Raw genomic sequence first — 16,233 nt, 5'->3', positions numbered from 1 at the left:
TTATATTTATGAATATATAGATTTTATTATGAATCAAATTGCTTTAACATAGTTTTTTTAGAGATTATAACTGGCATTACCTCCTTCTAATGTTAATTTAGATCATTTCCACAAACATTTCTCAGCATTTACCATTAAGTGGGTGATCTTAGGGGATTTAAATCTGCATAAGTCATGGTTTCTGTCCTTGAGGAGCTTATAACATAGTATGGGATATAAGACTGTATTCAACCTAACATGGTCAGTTGTGTGGGAAAGGCCAACACAAAGTGGGTGGAAATTCAGGGGCCGCTACAGATGGAGGGGGAGTGAGAGGGAAAAGCTTTATGGAGAAACTGGCATTTGAGCTGTGCTTTAAAGGTTTGGTAGGATTATGCCATTGGAGATGCTTACTTGAAGGGAAACCATTCTTGCTTCAGGCATAGCAGTGGGCTAGAAGTAGGAAAATGCTTGTGTGTTTAGGAACACAGATGTTCCACTTAGGCTGCACCATGGAGCACATGGGATCGTTTGGGACTGACAAGAGAGGACTTTGAGTTTAGACTTCATTTGGTAGGTAGTGGAGAAATTGAATGACATTGACAGAGCCACACTAATGATTACTTAGGTTGCAGGCATATTGTTTGAACAGACTAGATGCATACAATTCTGCTGCCCTAGTACAGGGGAACAGAATGAGAATCTGAACTAAGGACATGGGTGCAGAAAGCTGGTGGTGGGGAATGTAAGACTGAGAGCAGTGTAAACCATAGAACCCAGAAGTACAACTCCTGTATCCTCAGATGAAGCATTCCTTAGTCCTAAACTACCCCCGGCATGTAAAATTTCACCAAACTCCTCTGTTTTCTTTCCTTGTGCTCTTCATTACAGATTACTTGCTTCGTTTTGTCAAATCCAAATGCTTGTTAAATAAAATTATCCTGTGTTAGGGAAGGGAGTAAGGGAACTGTAACTCAAAACAGAACTCTAATATTAATTTATCAATTTAGTAAGCATTATTAAATATCTGTTAGTTACCAGATAAGAGGTAGACCTTTTGGCTACCATGATGACTTAATGTCTAATCACACATGGTACATTCTTAGGGAGGGTGTTAGTTCTAGCCCCTAATTCCGGCATTATAAAGAGTTACTTACTTAGAAAGCATTGTATTTTTTTCTCTCTCTCTCTCTATTTTCATTTCCTTTGTAATACTGAAAATCTTGCCATTGACTAATTCAGCAAGAATAAGGCTTGATCATTATTGTGTATAATGTTGTAAATCCTAAAGCAGCTCAATTTTAATGTTTAAAGATTTTTCTAAAACATAACTTACCCTTTTAGAAACTATCTTCCTGATATTTTATATATATTTTTTGTAGGTGTCAAGAGATAAAACCAGAAGAAAGAAGTATGATTTTTGTGACAAAGTGCCCATGTGATGAATGTGTACCTTTAATTAAAGGTGCGGGCATAAAACAAATCTATGCAGGGGATGTAGATGTTGGAAAAAAGAAGGCAGACATCTCTTACATGAGATTTGGGGAACTTGAAGGTGTTAGCAAATTTACAGTAAGTAGATACACATTTTTTCAAATATACTTTTTATTATATTGTTAGGTACTCTGCTGCATATTTTAAATTAGTGATTCTTACCCTTTTAAAGAGTTATCATTGAGTTTATGTTTATGTGCAAGCACTTGCTTAACTACAAATGTTCAGCTTAGGATCTGCCTTATGAATATAGATCTCTATCAAGAGTTGTGCATTGACCTTACAGATCTTGAATTAGTTAGTCCTTTGGTGCCATCTGGTGGCTAACAAAAGAAAATCCTTGACCCACCTCTTCCCTCACCCTTCTTTCTGGATTGAAGTGGTAGACAGAGGTGAAAGTAGTTTAAGATTACCCAAAAGAAGGGGACACACAAACACACAAACACACACACACACACACACACACACACACACACACACACACACACGTGTGCATTTCTCAGGAGAAAAACCAGGAAAAAATAAGAAGAATTTAATATTTGACATTTCCAAAAAAGTGTGCTGGGGTGGTTTGTGGAAAACTCAGAACTTTAATTCTTTGTGCTTTTTTACTACTTTGGTTTCTAAAAAACTTTTTGTTTTTAGAAACAATCTCAAGCATATAGAAAACATACAAAGAATGGTTTATAAAAAACTTTTTCTTGGGCTTCCCTGGTGGCGCAGTGGTTGGGAGTCCACCTGCTGATGCAGGGGACATCGGTTGGTGCCCCGGTCTGGGAAGATCCCACATGCCGCGGAGCGGCTGGGCCCGTGAGCCATGGCCGCTGAGCCTGCGCTCCGCAACGGGAGAGGCCACAACAGTGAGAGGCCCACTGTTTAGAAACAGTGAGAGGTTTCTAAAAAAAAAAAAACCTTTTTCTTTTTAGAAATAATCTCAAGCATACAGAAGTTACAAAAATACTACAAATAATTTTTTTTTCCAGAACATTTGAGAGTTAAGTTGTTGCTATGATGCCAGATCACTCTCAGATACTTTCTTGTATATTTCCTCAAACAGTATATTATCCTACATAACCACCACAAAACTCAGGAAATTATCATTGATATGTTGCTACCATTTAATCCAGAGTCCAGTCAGGGTTTACCAGTTGTCCCAATAAAGTTCTATACAGCAAAAGGATCCTGTCCAGAATCATATGTTGCTTTGATAATTCTGGCTTTTTTTTTTTAATATTTATTTATTTGGTTGCACCAGGTCTTAGTTGCAGCTCGCTGGCTCCTTAGTTGCAGCACATGCGCTCCTTAGTTACGGCAGGTGGGCTCCTTAGTTGCGGCTTGCCAGCTCCTTAGTTGTGGCATGTGAACTCAGTTGTGGCATGCATGCAGAATCTAGTTCCCTGACCAGGGATCGAACCTGGGCCCCCGGCATTAGGAGCACGGAGACTTATCCACTGCGCCACCAGGGAAGTCCCATAATTCTGGCATTTAATATAACATTTATATACTGTAGTTTGCAGTGGGTACAAAAGGCATATGATAGAACTGTTTATAAATTTCAACTTTACTTTTCTGTTTGAATCCAGGGTGTCTGGAACATACAAGGCACCTAAAAATTACTTACTAAACCATATATATATTTAAAAATTTATTTAAAAATTAATATAGCAACACATTATTTAGTTTTCTAGTTTGTGTGTGAAGAATCATATATTTTTATCCTTTTTATTTTTGTCATATATTTTTGTTTTTTATTTCCAGTTGTCTTATTTAAAAGACATGATTTTAAAAAGAAAAGGGGGGCACTGAAAGAAGGGAGAGATGGGACAGATGCCTCTTTTGTAAAACTAAACAAGTTTGTATCCATCTAATCAAAAAGGAAATCACCAGTTCTGTATTTTTGTTTTCTGTTCCTTCATTCCTCCTGAAGATTGGGAGGAAATAATTCTCTTTATAAAGTGTAAGTGACCTAGCTCTTCAGGACTGTGAGTGCTGGGTTAAGTGAATTCTGAAATATCTTGCTTACTGGTGGATTTTAGTAGCTTTTCCACCGTAAAGAGAATGAAGAGATCAGAAGAATGTAAGACAGGGCAAGAGAAGCAGGAAGAGACAGGAAGACAAAGGGAGTGAAGATGCAGAGATGGGATTCAGAAATACCTGTTGGGCCAAGACCCACCCAGGAGTGCCCTCATTCAGGTACACCTGGTCTCTCTGTACTCCTTCCAGTGAAGATTAGCTCTCCACCCTCTCATCCTTTCCCTCATCTGGCCTGGCTTGCAATATTATGTCAATGATTTAAACTACTTGGTTATAGCTAAATACCTAGTTTTGTAAATGCCAGTAACTAACACGAACTAGTATTTGTTCCACATTGGAATTTTTATAATGATTATATTGCTTTTAGACTGTCAAAAGTAGCATGAGTACCAGTAAATTTCATTTTTTTAAACATTAAACCAATTGAAATTAATTTTGTTTGAAAATTTTTTTCTTTTCTCTTTGAGGTGTTACCATATGCCTTGAGATAAGAGGTTCTGTTCTGTGGGGTTGTTGCAGACTAGGCTAGGGCTGGGCAACAGTATTTCCAAGAATATATTTTACCTGTGTAAACCCAAGTCCATTTACTGAGAAACTATTTTTTTTTTCTGTTTAATACATGTAAATTTTTCTTTTACATGTAAAAATTTTAAAATTTTTATATTACTTTTTTTTAAATTGTGAAAGTAATGTATGCTCATTATAGAGGAAATAAAAAAAAGAACAGATATATAGATGAAAATAAAAAAAGAACAGATATTATCCCACAGTTCATAGATACCACTGTTAACATGTTGCTGTATTTTCTGTGTCATTGAAAATTCTTCAGAAATAATTTTTAATGATTACACAGTATTGCAACCTATGGACATAACTTATTTAACCATTCCCTTTTTGTTGGACACCTAGATTGCTTCTAAGTTTTCACAGTTAGACATAGTCTTTTTATGATGATCTTTAAATGTAAATTCAAGGTTATTAGTTTTTACTTTGCCCAAAGTAATAGATTTTAATGGTTTGACATGTTTTGAACATGACTTTTTTTTTTTTTAATTTCACATATATCTTCCCATTGCTTGGAAATCCTCCTTTTTCCTGGTGCTAATCCTAACCATCCCATTTCTATAGGTGACCAACCAGTTCTAGATGTCTTCCCCTTCCAAGGACTTTTTTATACATGGTAAAATGTCTGTCTTATATCTCATTCTCCCTCAAGGCCCATGATATTAATGACTTCATCTGATGAACTAACTGATGCTTCTGGAAGAGGCCCCCAGGAACTATCCACTTAATTGTGTCTTTCTGGAGAGAGTGCCCTAGTGGGGCTTTTTTGGTTAAGTCATTAGTGTTTCTGATGATGGGGATTTCTAGGCAAATAAGAAAGGAAGGGTGTGCTTTGAGATATTGATTACACTCAGTTTTTCTTATCTGCTGCTCCAGTCTTCACTGTAATATCTGAGAATCTTCATGCTTCTGTATTTCTTTCTGAATGATTGAGATGGAAAACTATAATCAGAGGAGATGTGATATGATATGATATGGTACAATAAATGGTATGCTATGATAAAAATAATAGTATATATTATATTACTATATTAAAAGGCAAGATAGTCTTTGTCTTATTTTCATTCTTTCTATCTAGGCCTTCTCTAGCTATTATAAGATTCTGTAGGACCTGGAGCTAGAATATGAAGTGGTGGAAATTCTATAGTATTGGGCATGGGCAGACCCAGGTTCTGGTGCTACTGCTGTCTTTAGTCAGTATGTAACCTTGGGCAAGTCACTATGCTTCTCTGGTCTTCCACTTCCTTACCTGTAAAACGAAGGTAAAGGAGGATTCTCTAAGAATATTGATTCTCATTCCAGAAGTCATATCATTCAGGGTCATTCAGAGTCATTATTAGGGCTTGGTTGGTACAACACACTAACTCTTTTTTCTTACATTGTTTTAAGCTGTTTTGATATTTGAAAGCACAGTGCTGAAATGCTACTTTTTTTTTTTTTTTTTTTTTTTGCTGTACGTGGGCCTCTCACTGTTGTGGCCTCTCCCATTGCGGAGCACAGGCTCCGGACGCACAGGCTCCGGACGCGCAGGCTCAGCGGCCATGGCTCATGGGCCTAGCCACTCTGCGGCATGTGGGATCTTCCCAGACCGGGGCACGAACCTGTGTCCCCTGCATTGGCAGGCAGACTTTCAACCACTGCACCACCAGGGAAGCCCTGAAATGCTATTTATTAAACATATAAATAAAATGTTTGTGTCCTTTTACAGTGGCAAATGAATCCATCAAGAACTTGTGTTCTTGAGCAAAATGAGCCTGAAAGCAGAGAAAGTAAGTATTTACAAGTCCTTTACTGAGGTTAACTTTGCTGCTAAGAAGAAAAGAAACATAGTGAATTAGAATGATCAGGTGTTGGAAATTGATGTGGTTGGAGATGGAGTATATTCTTTTGGCAGGTTACATTTTTGCCATTCAATTTGTTCACAGACGTTTGTGTATCTACTATTTGCTAGGTGTCATGGAAACTGCTGATTAATGACTAGTCCTATGGGCTCTGCAGTTTAATACAAATAATCATGAACAAATTGAATTTATAAATTAAATTTACATGAGAAAGTAGACGACAGTGCTCTTCTATACCAAAACAAAAGCCTCTTGGGCAGTTAGAAAGGAAAAATACATGTAATTAATACAGATGGATCTAGGGCCAAATTATGAGGATATGTACATTCTTATTAGAGTAAAGCCACATTAGCTCAGATTGGTCAGAGAGTGGAAATATTCTGGTTATTTGAATAATCTAATTAAGAGTCATCACAGTTACCATAAATGAATTAGTAATCTTCAGAGCTTTATTATTTGCATATTAACCAGATATTTTTAATGTAATACAATCTTTGGGATATCTTGCAATTCCTCAGGCACATAATTTGGAACATTAATTATTATTAACTGTACAATATTATGTTAAAATGTTATCTTTCTGTTTGAATTCAATTCAAGGTAAGTAGAAGTTTAGTATAATAAGTAAAATTTTCTTGATAATAACAATGATTTGACTACTCTGAAAAATCAGGAAATATAAGCCTTTATGGGCAGAAGCAAGAAGAACAATCCTGTGGAACAAAAACCACATTCACAGAAAGACAGACAAGATGAAAAGGCAGAGGGCTATGTACCAGATGAAGGAACAAGATACAACCTGAGAAAAACAACTAAATGAAGTGGAGATAGGCAATCTCCCAGAAAAAGAATTCAGAATAATGACAGTGAAAATGATCCAGGACCTGGGAAAAAGAATGGAGGCAAAGATCAAGAAGATGCAAGAAATGTTTAACAAAGATCTAGAAGAATTAAAGAACAAAAAACAGAGATGAACAATACAATAACTAAAATGAAAAATACACTGGAAGGAATCAAAAGCAGAATAACTGAGGCAGAAGAACTGATAAGTGACCTGCAAGACAGAGTGCTGGAATTCACTGCCACGGAACAGAATAAAGAAAAAAGAATGAAAAGAAATGAAGACAGCCTAAGAGACCTCTGGGACAACATTAAATGCAACAACATTCACATTATAGGGGTCCCAGAAGGAGAAGAGAGAGAGAAAGGACCCGAGAAAATATTTGAAGAGATTATAGTCGAAAACTTCCCTAACATGGGAAAGGAAATAGCCACCCAAGTCCAGGAAGCACAGAGAGTCCCATACAGGATAAACCCAAGGAGAAACACGCCGAGACACATAGTAATCAAACTGGCAAAAATTAAACACAAAGAAAAATTACTGAAAGCAGCAAGGGAAAAATGACAATTAACATACAAGGGAACTCCCATAAGGTTAACAGCTGATTTTTCAGCAGAAACTCTACAAGCCAGAAGGGAGTGGCATGATATACTTAAAGTGATGAAAGGGAAGAACCTACAACCAAGATTACTCTACCGGGCAAGGATCTCTTTCAGATTTGATGGAGAAATCAAAAGCTTTACAGACAAGCAAAAGCTAAGAGAATTCAGCACCACCAAACCAACTCTACAGCGAATGCTAAAGGAACTTCTCTAAGTGGGAAACACAAGAGAAGAAAAGGACCTACAAAACCAAACCCAAAACAATTAAGAAAATGGTAATAGGAACATACATATCGATAATTACCTTAAATGTGAATGGATTAAATGCTCTAACTAAAAGACACAGGCTTGCTGAATGGATACAAAAACAAGACCCATATATATGTTGTCTACAAGAGACCCACTTCAGACCTAGGGACACATACAGACCGAAAGTGAGGGGATGGAAAAAGATATTCCATGCAAATGGAAATCAAAAGAAAGCTGGAGTAGCAATACTCATATCAGATAAAATAGACTTTAAAATAAAGAATGTTACAAGAGACAAGGAAGGACACTACATAATGATCAAGGGATCAATCCAAGAAGAAGATATAACAATTAAAAATATATATGCACCCAACATAGGAGCACCTCAATACATAAGGCAACTGCTAACAGCTATGAAAGAGGAAATCAACAGTAACACAACAATAGTGGGGGACTTTTAACACCTCACTTAACACCAATCGACAGATCATCCAAACAGAAAATTAATAAGGAAACACAAGCTGTAAATGACACAATAGACCAGATAGATTTAATTGATATTTATAGGACATTCCATCCAAAAACAGCAGATTACACTTTCTTCTCAAGTGCGCACAGAACATTCTCCAGGATAGATCATACCTTGGGTCACAAATTAAGCCTCAGTAAATTTAAGAAAATTGAAATAATATCAAGCATCTTTTCTGACCACAAGGCTATGAGATTAGAAATCAATTACAGGGAAAAAAACGTAAAAAACAAACACATGGAGGCTAAAGAGTACATTACTAAATAACCAAGAGATCACTGAAGAAATCAAAGAGGAAATCAAAAAATACCTAGAGAAAAATGATAATGAAAACACGACGATTCAAAACCTATGGGATGCAGCAAAAGCCGTTCTAAGGGGGAAGTTTATAGCTATACAAGCCTACCTCAAGAAACAAGAAAAATCTCAAAGAAACAACCTAACCTTACACCTAAGGGAACTAGAGAAAGAAGAACAAACAAAACCAAAGTTAGCAAAAGGAAAGAAATCATAAAAATCAGAGCAGAAATAAATGAAATAGAAACAAAGAAAGCAATAACAAAGATCAATAAAACTAAAAGCTGGTTCTTGAGAAGATAAACAAAATTGATAAACCATTAGCCAGACTCATCAAGAAAAAGAGGGAGAGGACTCAAATCAATAAAATTAGAAATGAAAAAAGAGAAGTTACAACAGACACTGCAGAAATACAAAGCATCCTAAGAGACTACTAGAAGCAACTCTATGCCCATAAAATGGACAACCTGAAAGAAATGGACAAATTCTTAGAAAAGTATAACCTTCCAAGACTGAACCAGGAAGAAGTAGAAAATATGAACAGACCAATGACAAGTAATGAAATTGAAACTGTGATTAAAAATCTTCCAACAAACAAAAGTTCAGGACCAGATGGCTTCACAAGTGAATTCTATCAAACATTTAGAGAAGAGCTAACACCCATCTTTCTCAAACTCTTCCAAAAAAATTGCAGAGGATGGAACACTCCCAAACTCATTCTATGAGGCCACCAATACCCTGATACCAAAACCAGCCAAAGATACTACAAAAAAAGAAAATTACAGACCAATATCACTGATGAATATAGATGCAAAAATCCTCAAAAAACTACTAGCAAACAGAATCCAACAACACATTAAAAGGATCATACACCGGGCTTCCCTGGTGGAGCAGTGGTTGAGAGTCCACCTGCCAATACAGGGGACATGGGTTTGTGCCCCGGTCCGGGAAGATCCCACATGCTGCGGAGTGGCTGGGCCCGTGAGCCATGGCTGCTGAGCCTGTGCGTCCAGAGCCTGTGCTCCGCAATGGGAGAGGCCACAACAGTGAGAGGCCCGCGTACCGCAAAAAAAAAAAAAAAAAAGGATCATACACCATGATCAAGTGGGATTTATCCCAGGGATGCAAGGATTCTTCAATATACACAAATCAATCAGTGTGCTACACCATATTAATAAATTGTAGAATAAAAATTATATAATCATCTCAATAGATACAGAAAAAGCTTTTGACAGAATTCAATACCCATTCATGATAAAAACTCTCCAGAAGGTGGGCAGAGAGGGAACCTATGTCAACATAGTAAAGGCCATATACTACAAACCCACAGCAAATATTATTCTCAATGATGAAAAACTGAAAGCATTTCCTCTAAGATCAGGAACAAGACAGGATGTCCACTCTCACCACTGTTATTCAACATAGTTTTGGAAGTCCTAGCCGCAGCAATCAGAGAAGAAAAAGAAAAGGAACACAAATTGGAAAAGAAGAAGTAAAACTGTCACTGTTTGCAGATGACATGATACTATACATAGAGAATCCTAAAGATGCCACCAGAAAACTACTAGAGCTAATCAATGAATTTGGTAAAGTTACAGGATACAAAATTAATGCACAGAAATCTCTTGCATTCCTATACACTAATGATGAAAAATCTGAAAGAGAAATTAAGGAAACACTCGCATTTACCACTGCAACAAAAAGAATAAAATACCTAGGAATAAACCTACCTAGGGAGACAAAAGACCTGTATGCATAAAACTATAAGACACTGTTGAAAGAAATTAAAGATGATACCAACAGATAGAGAGATATACCATGTTCTTGGATTGGAAGAATCAATATTGTGAAAATGACTATACTACCCAAAGCAATCTACAGATTCATTGCAATCCCTATCAAATTACCAATGTCACTTTGTACAGAACTAGAAAAAAAAAAATCTTAAAATTTGTATGGAGACACAAAAGACCCCGAATCGCCAAAGCAGTCTTGAGGGAAAAAAACGGAGCTGGAGGAATCAGACTTCCTGACTTCAGGCTATACTACAAAGCTACAATAATCAAGGCAATATTGGTACTGGCACAAAAACAGAAATATAGATCAATGGGACAGGATAGAAAGCCCAGAGATAAACCCACACACCTATGGTCAACTAATCTATGACTAAGGAGGCAAGGAGATACAATGGAGAAAAGACAGTCTCTTCAATAAGTGGTGCTGGGAAAACTGGACAGCTACCTGTAAAAGAATGAAATTAGAACACTCCCTAACACCATACACAAAAATAAACTCAAAATGGATTCGAGACCTAAATGTAAGAATGGACATTCTAAAACCCTTAGAGGAAAACAAGAAGAACAATCTTTGACATAAATCATAGCAAGATATTTTTTGATCCACCTCCTAGGGTAATGGAAATAAAAACAAAAATAAACAAATGGGACCTAATGAAACTTCAAAGCTTTTGCACAGCAAAGGAAACCATAAACAAGACGAAAAGACAACCCTCAGAATGGGAGAAAATGTTTGCAAACGAATCTTAGGACCAAGGATTAATCTCCAAAATATATAAACAGCTCATGCAGCTCAATATTAAAAAAACAAACAACCCAATCCTAATATGGGCAGAAGACCTAAATGGACATCTCTCCAAAGAAGGCATACAGATGGCCAAGAAGCACATGAAAAGATGCTCAACATCACTAATTATTAGAGAAATGCAAATCAAAACTACAATGAGGTATCACCTCACACTGGTTAGAATGGGCATCATCAGAAAACCTACAAAGCAAGAAATGCTGGAGAGGGTGTGGAGAAAAGGGAACCCTCTTGCACTGTTGGTGGGAATGTAAACTGATACAGCCACTATGGAGAACAGTATGGAGGTTCCTTAAAAAAACTAAAAATAGAATTACCATATGACCCAGTAATCCCACTACTGGGCATATACCCAGAGAAAACCATAATTCAAAAAGACACATGCACCCCAATGTTCATTGCAGCACTATTTACAATAGCCAGGTCATAGAAGCAACTAAATGCCCATCGACAGATGAATGGATAAAGAAGATGTGGTACATATGTACAATGGAATATTACTCAGCCATAAAAAGGAACGAAATTGGGTCATTTGTAGAGACGTGGATGCATCTAGAGACTGTCATCCAGAGTGAAGTATGTCAGAAAGAGAGAAACAAGTAGGTGCTTTTTGTTTCCTCCAGCCTAATAAGAATAACTGTCCCCCCAAAACAGTTTTATGAATTGTTGGCTATACACTGTTGAATGAATCCAGTTTTTAAAAGGTCAGATATTGTGTTACCTGAGTGAGTTATCTAGAATCTGTTCTTCAACAGTTGAGAATTATTTTAAGATAAGATCAGTATTCCTTTTTAACTTAAGCATTATTTTGATCTTACAATCTCTGTGACTTTAACAAATAGTCATTTATTTGAAGTGACATTTTTCTGACGTTACGTTATTCTTGAACGCTAGATGGTGTGTTGGGACCCATACCCCGGGATGAAGAACAGCACCAAAACAAGAAGCTGCGTCTTGCAAACCACTAAGAAGTCTTGTGTAAACTAGGGTGAAGGCCTCAAGAATTTTTATTGCACTTTTAAAATCCAGCCTTCTTAACTCAGAAAATAAGAATGGATTTTGGATATAATTGAAAAAAATTTTTAAAGAAAGCTAATTTATTACTAGCATATGAATGATATTAATGAGAATATTTTTATTTTAGATTTGTGTGTTTTCCAGAGTATAGTGGTGTGTTTTTTTATTACACTGAATGAGGTATCAATAATTTAATGAGACCCAGTTCAATCGGCCATACAGATTGATTTCTCCTTGTCTTAGCTTTACATTAAGCAGTTTGAAAGGGGCTGGTTTATTGGATCACACATCTCAGCAAAGAATTACATACCTTTTCAGAAATATTAATTTTTTTAAATAAATTTATTTATTATTTTTGGCTGCATTCGGTCTTCGTTGCTGCACGTGGGATCTCTCTAGTTGCGGCGAGCGGGGGCTACTTTTCGTTGCGGTGCGCGGGCTTCTCATTGCAGTGGCTTCTCTTGTTGTGGAGCAGGGGCTCTAGGCACGCGGGCTTCGGTACTTGTGGCTCGCAGGCTCTAGAGCAAAGGCTCAGTAGTTGTGGCACACGGGCTTAGTTGCTCCACGGCATGTGGGATCTTCCCCAACCAGGGCTTGAACCCATGTCCCCTGCATTGGCAGGCGGATTCTTAACCACTGCGCTACTAGGGAAGCCCAGAAATATTAATTCTTTTGGATTATGAAGGTGATAATTAGTAAACTACTCCAGGAAAATAAACGGCAACCTGGCCATTTTTAAGTCAGTGTGTGGCTCACAAAAAGTTCCCATTTATACTCAAAGCTTTCTAATAATCAGAATTTACTTAATTAGGATTGAGTCATAAAAATAAAGTTGGTGGACCTGGTCTCCATTATAAAAGTACATTCCTAACAAGGTTATTAATTTTTCTTCAGTCTTTCGATATGTAGAAATCACGATCATTTGTTGGACTAGGGTGTTTTTATATCACTGATTTTGGGTAGCAAAAGGAAGAGAATATAATTCTGAGACAGTATTACTATTTGATATCACTGACTCTTTAAACCACTAACAACAAACTTCAAATTTGGTTATGATGTTAACAGAGAAGAAATATTTTAGTCTGGAATACTGAAACTAGCCTTTTTCAAGTTCCATTCATAAATGCTGCCCATTATTCCCTCCATATAATTAGCACAGAATGTCTCATGGCTTTGAATGGAAAGCCTTATAAAAACACTTGCAAACCTTAAGAATACTGAAAGTCTTGAAAGTAAACATTATGGTCAGTTCAGTTATTTTCCAAATTGCTCTTCGTGAGTCCTCTCATTTTTATTTGCTGAGAAACTTTCAGAAAATTAGCCCGAGTCAGAGAGGGATTTGCATGGCCTGTGGCCTGCAGGCCTGCGGTGTGACATGCTGAGGAATGACTGCCCTGGTTATATGTGGGGAATCAGGTTCGCCTCTGCTGTTGCCCCCTTTCCAGGGCATCACATATCATCACAAGGCCTCCTATCAGTTTCTCAGAATTTTACACAGGACAGTCCACATGTTGACCGATGTCCCTGCTTGGACAGCAGCGTGCTTAGGCCCTCCGGGGGTTTAGTCATCATACCTGGCAGTTGAGAACTGCTGTAAACATTTCACCACAGATGTAGGACATGGAATAGAGAGGGATGGGAGGAAAGATGCCTTTAGAGGTAACTAAGGCTAATTTGAAAACCAGTGGTTAAGCTATTCTTTAACATTTATCGATATTAAATATTGAGATTTGCTTACATTATGCTTAAGTTCATCTTATATGATGTGTTGTTTTCAACTGATGTCAGCTACATCAACTATTTTGTAAATCAATGAGCAAATGTTTTGCCGGTTTTGTGGATTTATGTGTTGGACATAGTGGGGAATATCAGAAGGGAGAAATATACAAATGGGAAGAGCTATGACTAGGAAATGGAAAACTGGTTATTTCTGTAGCACTATTAAAATGGTCATGATAATGCCATATTTTCTTCTGTACAACTGGCCGGATTTCAACATTTATTGAGAGTTTACCATGTAGTACCAGAAGGAAAGCTCTTTGAGTGTAGGGATGTGTGTACGTGTGTGTGTGTGTGTGTGTGTGTGTGTGTGTGTGTGTGTGCGCGCGTGCACGTGTGTATTTAAACTGCTGAATCCAGTACCTACAACAGTGTCTGGCACATAACAGGCATTCAATAAATATTTGTTGATTGACTGAATGACTGCTAGACTCTGGCTAGACCCTGTAGATGAGATGTGTAAGAAATGCGTCCTGACCTCAAGAAGCTCACAGTCTAGCAGAAGTTGCAGGCATGAAATCAAGCAATAGAGTGATTCTCAGAAGGGGGTCCCTGGACCAGCAGCATTAGCCTCGCCTGGGGACTCGTTAGAAGTGCAAGTTCTCAGGCCCACCCAAATCTACTGAGTCAGAAACTCTGGGGGCGGGGGCCCAGCATTCCCTCCAGGTGATTCTGATGACCCTCAAGGTTGAGAACCGCCCTGTGGATATAACTGTAGGAACAGTGGTGGCACAAAAGAGGACAAGCATACACTCTGGTGAGTCATGGAGAAAGGGTCTTGTAGAAGTGGAGGTCCTGAAGGGGCTACAGGGTGTTGCCAGGCAAACAGTGGGGGTGAGATGAACTTTTGGGAGAAAGTAATGGAGATAGATGGTCACACTGGGAAGCAGGAAAGGGAAGTGTCAGGGACTCGCACAAAGATTGCTGAGCTGTACCAAGAGCGCCCTGGGGTAGCCCCCTGCCTAAAATCTAGGAATTCACAGTCAAGAGGGTTCATCCCTTAGCGTGAGAAATCAAAATTTGCACTTAAAAATACATCATCCTTAATTTCAAAGATGGGGAGGATAATAGTGAATTCGTAATTTGAAAAAAAGAGCTCTGCATTTGTGTACTGCCAAGTGACAATATAATATGCCACCTGGAGGCGGGGTGAGTGTGGGCCTGGCTCGCCACCCAGCTGTCAGGTAGAGTGCATGCAGGTTTACATGTACTGTTTCATTGCATCACTGCCAAAGCTTTTTCTTTTATTCAGCTTTTCTATGGGTTTCTCTTCCTCAGTTACTTATTGAGTTTGAGAATATACCTTCTCTCATAAATCTTCCTCGTTTTATGCGTGAACAGTTCACCTTTAAGATCTGCCACAACAATCTGCTTTTGACCCACTTTAGAGCAGTTTTTTGAAGTTCTGGTATTGCCAATAGTGGCCACTTGGCATTTAGCTGAGGCTATTACTGTTGCTTTTTAGGATTAAGCAACAGTTTAGAACCTTCATTTCATGTGTAATATTCTTCAGGGTTTTTTTTTTTTTGCTATCATTTAAAATTATAACATTTCTGATATACAAGAAAAGTTAAAAGCCCCATTAATCAGTATCAGTTGAAAATGAGACCCATTTAAAATGGAATACCCTTTAGAACCTTGTCCATAAAAATGTATTTACTCTATTCAATGAATTGCATTCAAATAGAGTCAGATTTCAAAGGAACTCAGATCTCATCTGTTTAGAATACTCCTTTATAGTTCTGGAAACAGAAGCATCCAGAAGGTGAATGATTTCTTCAAGTCTAGTTCAGAATGTCACAAGGGCCTAAATCAGTATCAGGGTTTTTTTGTCCATTTTCAGTTTTGCTTTTAATGTAAGTGCACATTTGTCCTGTACATGTTGACATGTTGGCTGATTTTAACACGTATATGACAGTAATAAAAGACTTCCATTACTATAAATTATTTTTTAGTAAAATTACACCTACACATTTTAAATGAGCAAATAGTCCTATAAACCTTATTTTGAAACAGTAAGTCTCACGCTGTCCTCTGTATCACCCCACCCCAGAGGCCACCAGGCTCAATTATTTTAGCTGATTATTTTGTATCTATTTCCAAATCTCCAAATCACATGTTCCTTACTAGTGTTTCAGTTTTAGGTATTTTCTTTTGAATTACCATTATGAAAGAGCTTTCTTTCACCTCACTCTCTCCACCCACTTCCATCTTTCCATCCTCCCCACATTCTTTTATTTTGGTGGCATCAATATTCATTGTCTGGTATTATGACTATGTAAATGCTACTCACAGGTTTGTCATGTTGTGTACTGTGATTACTTTCCCTTTCCTTATAAAATTTATTTTTCTGAATTTAAAATTTGACTTTTTTTGAAGGGGGGGAGCTTGGTTTTCTATATTTTA

The 16,233-nt window shown here is 37.5% G+C and overlaps 1 protein-coding gene across 2 annotated transcripts in view; it reads left to right on the top strand.

Moving 5' to 3' along the window:
* The window catches only part of CDADC1 (cytidine and dCMP deaminase domain containing 1), a 40,663-nt gene extending 26,933 nt beyond the window's left edge, over positions 1–13,730 (top strand). For both annotated transcript variants that reach the window (XM_082859644.1, XM_082859643.1), the window contains 3 exons: positions 1,362–1,551; positions 5,780–5,840; positions 11,926–13,730. In XM_082859644.1, coding sequence (XP_082715770.1) covers positions 1,362–1,551; positions 5,780–5,840; positions 11,926–11,999 — 325 coding nt within the window. In that variant the 3' untranslated portion in view covers positions 12,000–13,730. The remainder of the gene's footprint in view (positions 1–1,361; positions 1,552–5,779; positions 5,841–11,925) is intronic.
* The last annotated feature ends 2,503 nt before the right edge of the window (positions 13,731–16,233 follow it).

This window comes from Leucopleurus acutus (assembly GCF_964270905.1).
Source record: "Leucopleurus acutus genome assembly, chromosome: 18".
Taxonomy (NCBI): domain Eukaryota; kingdom Metazoa; phylum Chordata; class Mammalia; order Artiodactyla; family Delphinidae; genus Leucopleurus; species Leucopleurus acutus.
The sequence above is the reverse complement of the archived record's forward strand: the minus strand, read 5'-3'. Positions and strand labels throughout refer to the sequence as shown.